Source organism: Dromiciops gliroides, chromosome 2 (assembly GCF_019393635.1).
Source record: "Dromiciops gliroides isolate mDroGli1 chromosome 2, mDroGli1.pri, whole genome shotgun sequence".
NCBI lineage: Eukaryota > Metazoa > Chordata > Mammalia > Microbiotheria > Microbiotheriidae > Dromiciops > Dromiciops gliroides.
The window spans coordinates 352,811,865-352,817,864 of record NC_057862.1 but is presented as its reverse complement, the minus strand read 5'-3'; the positions used below and the strand labels follow the sequence as shown (position 1 = coordinate 352,817,864).

At 39.7% G+C, this 6,000-nt stretch overlaps 1 protein-coding gene across 1 annotated transcript in view; it reads left to right on the top strand.

Moving 5' to 3' along the window:
* Nucleotides 1-2,201: 2,201 nt before the first annotated feature.
* SPINK5 (serine peptidase inhibitor Kazal type 5) overlaps nt 2,202-6,000 on the top strand; it is a 63,077-nt gene continuing 59,278 nt past the window's right edge. The window contains exon 1 of the mRNA XM_043986815.1: nt 2,202-2,319. Within this exon, the coding sequence (XP_043842750.1) occupies nt 2,211-2,319 (109 nt within the window). The 5' untranslated portion in view covers nt 2,202-2,210. The remainder of the gene's footprint in view (nt 2,320-6,000) is intronic.

Genomic DNA, 6,000 nt, shown 5'->3' with positions numbered 1-6,000 from the left:
CATTTCTGGTTCTGAGACACCACAATTCTGTAATTTACCCTTTTTGTAATTCCTCTCTTTGATGAAGCAAAGGGGGTCTTTCTCAGTATCCTGTCCTTTAACATCAGCCATGGCTACTCCCTAAACCTGACCCTGATTTTGACCCCACCACTTCCCCAATCCTCCAGAGTCTCCATTCCATCCCTGGGATTTCCAGGCTCACAAAAAGATTAGCAGAGTGTTGAGTGATTCACCTCTGGATCCACAGCATTCCTGAGCTAAAATGGAAAGAACCCCAAAAGTAGTGTCCATCTGGAACATTCTTCTAATAGGTAGACTTCCTAAGCATTCTCCAACTGGTTCTCTTCTCTGAGAAGAATGTCTTAGTTTGGTCCATCCTAAACAATTTTTTGCTCAATTTTGTAAGTTTAAAAGGCATTTACATTACATCCTCTAATCTAGTCAGAAGAAAAGCAACTCCCACAATCTTTCCTCATAATTTAGATTCTTTAGCCAGTCAATCATCTCACAGCCATTGGTTCTGCCCTCCTCTTAGGCATGGCTTCCCTCACTGGAAGTGGATTGGTGAGTGCCACATCTTGGTAAAGGTGAGGAGGTTCCAAATGGCAGATTCAGTCAGTGCCAACAAGAATATTCAATTTCACAAGCATCAACAATTAACATTTAAGAAGCAAGATATATTTGTTCTGCCAAGGGTCTGAAGCATCTGTCCCTACTGAAAGTAGGGACTTTAGGATAGAAATATGGATAAGGGTCATCTGGTATTCTAAGGTTTAGAGAAAAATAGAATCAGGGAGGCATAGAAGTTAAAATCCTGTTGTACCTTACTTATTTATATCCAGATTTGACTTTAGCAGTGACTGAAAACTGGAAATGATCCTAGAGGTTATAAAAATACAGTTATAGAATACAGACTGTCAGAGCTAGAAAAGATCCTGAAACATCAAATGTGATAGCTGGAAGGGACATTGAAAGATCGAATATCAGAGACTGAAAGTGAATATCCAGATGAAATGTTTCATTTTATAGTGAAAGAGAAGGGAGAAAACAGAAATCCAGGGAATAGTGCTTGCTCCAATATATACAACTAAATTAATGTCTCCTGACTCCCAGACTAGGATTCTTTCCATTATACCAACCTGAGCATCAACAGTAATTCTACTGGTGTTTCTCAGCCACTGGTTTAGTGGAATCATAGGCTGGCAACAAAGTGATGGACTCTTGTCATTTGGGCAATATCCTGTTTAAAGTGGGCAGATGTTTCAAGCTCATGAGAGTGCTTATTAATTTTTATATTATTATATATAATATATATTTATATATTATTTTTCATATTATTTATTTATTTATTTCATTTAAATGAAATAAAGTCATGTATTTGTTTTAAAAGAGAAAGACCCTGTGGTCTAGCCTTTGAATCTGGAGTCTTGGGTTTGAGTGCCACACCTACCATTGTATTAATCTGGATGAGGCTTTTTTTCTTGATGGCATTTTTTTCATCATTAGGGCAATTTCCAGCTCTGACAATGCTATAACCTCATTTCCCTTCCAGAACTGACATTCTATATTCCCAGACTCCTTCTAAATATAACATTCTATGTTTTCATCTAGCTCTGATATTCTATATTTTCAGGTCCCTTCCATCTCTTACATACTCTGTTTACAAGGAATGGTAGGTAGAGACAATGCCATACATTGACTAACTTTCTTCTTTCTCTTGAATTCTGGGATTTTCTCTTGCAAAACTCTGGGCCCAAAGGACCATTAATAAAGGTAAGATACAAGCCATAAAGGATTTCTGCATTTTAGATAAGAGGAAATTGGATCTCAAAGAGGGGAAGTGGTTTGTTCTGTTTAGCACTTGTCCAATTGATGAAAAAATGTGGTACTAGAGCCCAGATCTCCTGGTTCTCAGTTAAGGTCTCTTTCCTACTATATTTATATTTTTGCCCAACAGCACAAAATCCCTCCATTCTAGGGAAGTAGCCACTATCTGTTTGGGATCTGCTACTTGGGTATGTTCTCAAATATGTCCTATGCCATGGAAACTGCTGTGCACATTCATCAGCACTGCTCTCAACAAACTGGTTTATATTGTTAATGATGGCTTTTAGAGGAAGGATGGTGCAACTCCAAGGGGTGGAGCTCCTCTCGTATAAAATAATTGACTCCCCATCGGCCTTGTTCCCTGTCAGAGCATCCGGTTAGCGATGCAATGTGCCAAGTCAACTCGTAGACGCTGTCTTGTGAGACCTGTCCTGACAATGAAGAGTTCAGCCCTATTTGTTCTATTCATCCTGGCCTTGGGCTGCATCCCAGGTGAGTGCCTTGTTGCTTGCCAGGGGTAGCTCTGTCCACCTGAGATAGGGTGTCCATACATAATGCCACCCAAAGAAGGGACTTTATAGGATCATAGGGTAAAGAGTTAGAAAATTTTAAGGCTTGTGAAGATCCAGTGAGCTCATTCATCTGAAAGGTTTTGTAAGCCTTAAGGTACTATGCAAATGTCAGCAGTTGCTATTATTCAAGACATATCTAGTCAAACTCCTTCATTTGACAGAGGGGCAGAGACCCAGGGAAGAGAGGTTTTTGGTTGAATTGAATTACCCAAGGTCTGCAGCAAAATCAGGTTTAGAACCTGGTTCTTCAGAGCTTTGATCCAGTAGGCTTTCCTCTCTCCCATGGGGTCATTCATTCTTATAAGAAGGTAAATCATTAGCATGCCAAATATCTTGTGTTTCTTTGTCAAACTTGCCTATATCTTGAATAAATATTAAATTTAATTCAGTCAGAAACTTGGTGATAAAAAATTCTAGGTTTTTTTTGGGGGGGGCAGGGAAGAAGGAAGAGGTGGCAAATAAGATGTTTTTCTTTTCTTTTCCTTGCCTTTCTTTTCTCTCTCCTTTTCTTTCCCCATTTTCTTTCCCTTTCTCTTTTCTTACTTTCTTTTATTTCACTTCTCTTTCCTGAAAGAAAGTTCCCTTCCCTTCCCTTCCCTTCCCTTCCCTTCCCTTCCCTTCCCTTCCCTTCCCTTCCCTTCCCTTCCCTTCCCTTCCCTTCCCTTCCCTTCCCTTCCCTTCCCTTCCCTTCCCTTCCCTTCCCTTCCCTTCCCTTCCCTTCCCTTCCCTTCCCTTCCCTTCCCTTCCCTTCCATTCCAGTCTGTTCCATTCCATTCTGTTCCCTTCCCCTCCCTTCTCTTCTCTTTTCTTTCCTTGCTTCTCTTCTCTTTTCTTTCCTTGCTTCTCTTTTTCTTTTTCTCTCCTTTAATTTCTTTCTCTTATCTTTCCTTCCCTTTCCATGACTTTCCTTTAGACCTCGTGTAGCACATTCTGCTTACTCTCAAATATCTTTTCAATTTTTTTTCATGTTGTTCCGTCTCTTCTTGGCTATCTTTGCCACCATGGGGAAATATAAAATATCATCAAATGGTTCTAGGATTAGGTCTGGCTCAGAGATTATTGGTGGGCAGGGAGAGGGTTCTTGAGTTGTCCATAACTTGAACCAGATGCTGAACCGTGACAATTGATTTAACAGAAGGTGGGAGAGTGGTCTTCTGAAAGACCGTACTGGGGGTAGGAGAGATTGATCTAGAGAAAAGGGAATGAACAAAGTAGGAAGTGCCAGAAACTTCAGCACTTGGAAAGCATGAAGAATTGTGCTAAAATGTAGTAAGCCATGTGCAAAAATGATGCCTCTCCTGTAGTGGTATTGCATTCTCTCACTTTGGAAAGAATGGAGGACCAAAAGAAATTATTGAATACCTGCCCATCTTTTAAAAATCAGCTAAAATGACATTAACCATCTTCAGGAAGCCTTTGCTGATCCCCAGAGCTAGTAATAATAGTAACTCACATTGCTATAACACTTTAAAGGTTACAAAGAGCTTTCTGTATCACAGTCCTGAGAAATAACCAGTGCAAGTATTCTTATGAAATGGAGGTCAGGATAGTGGATTAAAAAATAGGGTGGACATCGTCCAATTTTTAATCCGAAAATTTTAAAATCCTCCTAAACATTTATAGAATTCTGGTAACAAAGAAGGGTAAGACGTGGGAAAGAAGCAAGTACCCCAGCTCCTCTTAAGGGGCTAGAATGTCCTGGGAACACCTCTGCCTTTCCCATTGTGTATGCCTTTTCTTTCTTTTGAAGTTTTGCCCTCCTTGGCTTTTCAAATTTTCTGCCAATGGGAGCCCTAGGATAGTGAGTCAACATGGGGATAGGGCTCATCCGGTGGGCCCTCCTCCAAGTTCAATTGCTTGTGCTGCGATGTGAGATCAGAGGCAGCTGTTCTGAAAAAGCTGGATCCCCCAAGGAAAACCAAATTTCCCCAATCTGGCTGAGAGAGGACTGGATTGGGAGTTTAGACACTTGAGTTCTAGGCCCTGCTTCAATATTAATTCTGGACCTCTGCTTCCTCAATAATAATGATAATAATTAGCACTATAGAGAGTTTAATCTTTGCAAAACAATTTACAACTATCTCAAGCCTCATAAAAACTCTAGTAGGTAAGTGCCATTATTATCCCGATTTTACAGTTGGGGAAACTGAGGTGGACAGCAATGAAGTAAGGGATATGTTCCCTGGATATTGCCCTGATAGTTCTAACCCTTACTAGCTTTGTAACTATGGGAGAAGCCGCTTAGTAAAGAAGGGATAAGAATTCTTATACAGGTAGTTATGAAAAAAGTTTTCTGTGAACCTTAAACTAAAGTTCTAAGAGAGAGGAGCTGTTATTATTATTCTAATTTTATATAATTAAGAGCAGAAGCAAGGTACGACATTTTCAAGGGAGAAATTGAGGGCCAGAGTGGGGTGAGTATTGACTTGCCTGATCTCACTTAGCCAGTCCATGGTAAACACAGAACTCGAACTCAGGTTTTTTGCCTCCAAGTCAAACAAATCCAGTGCTTTGTAGTAACCTTGTTTAATTATGACTCTCTTTATTTTAGTATTTTAAGTTTTACAAGGCTTAATAACCCTGAAAGGTATATAATACAGGCATCATTATTTCATTTTTACAGATGAGGAAATTAAATGACTTGTCCAAGTTTACTGGACTAAGAAGCTCTAAAATAAGACGTAGATTCAGGATTCTTAGTTCTAATTCCCCCTCCCCACCCCCCACTTTTCTCTATGTCAAACTACTTTGTTTAACTGTGGTTGGGTATGGGGTTGATGAAACTGCTGTTAGGACACAGGCCCAAATGGAGTTTAGAATACATATTCTAATTGAAACAGAGGCTACCTTATATCTATGTTTTATTGTTGTTCTGTCATTTTCAGTCATGTCCAACTCCTTGTGACTTCATGTGTGGTTTTCTTGGCAAAGATACTGCAGTGGTTTTCCATTTCCTTCTCCAGTTCATTTTACAGATGAGGAAACTGAGGCAAACAGGATTAAGTGACTTGTCCATGGTTACAAAGCTAGTTAAGTGTCTGAGGCTGGATTTGAATTCAGGAAGATAAATCTTCCCAACTCCAGGTCTGGCACACTATCTATCTAGCTACCCCTTATGCCTAGGTGGAAAGCAGAGATTTTGAGTGAGCTAAAGTTTTGAGCCCTTTAGCTAATCGTGAGTTTTGAAAAGCAAAAAAAATGGCAAAGTGGAAAGAATGCTCTATAAGTTGTAGGATGACAAATTTAGAGCTTGAAGGGACTTTAGGAGTCTTTCATACTTTATAGATGAGGAAAGGGAGGCCAAGAAGTTATGTGGCTTTCTCAAGGTCACAAAACTTGTAAGTGACAGGGGCAAGATTCAAACTTGGTTACTTATACTCCATATCCATGTTTATTTCCACTGTGCCATGATAGCCCATGGTTTTTTCCTGTGTCAAAGTAATGGCTTGAATTCATTGATCTCCAAAGCCCCTTCCAAATCTAGGAATCTATAAGTTGTTAGACTTTCTTGGGAATGAGTCTAATCTATTGGAACAGTGCTTGCATTTTAAAGTTCCATGGAAAGAAGGTGTTATATGTTCAAAAATATTTCTGGGCCATA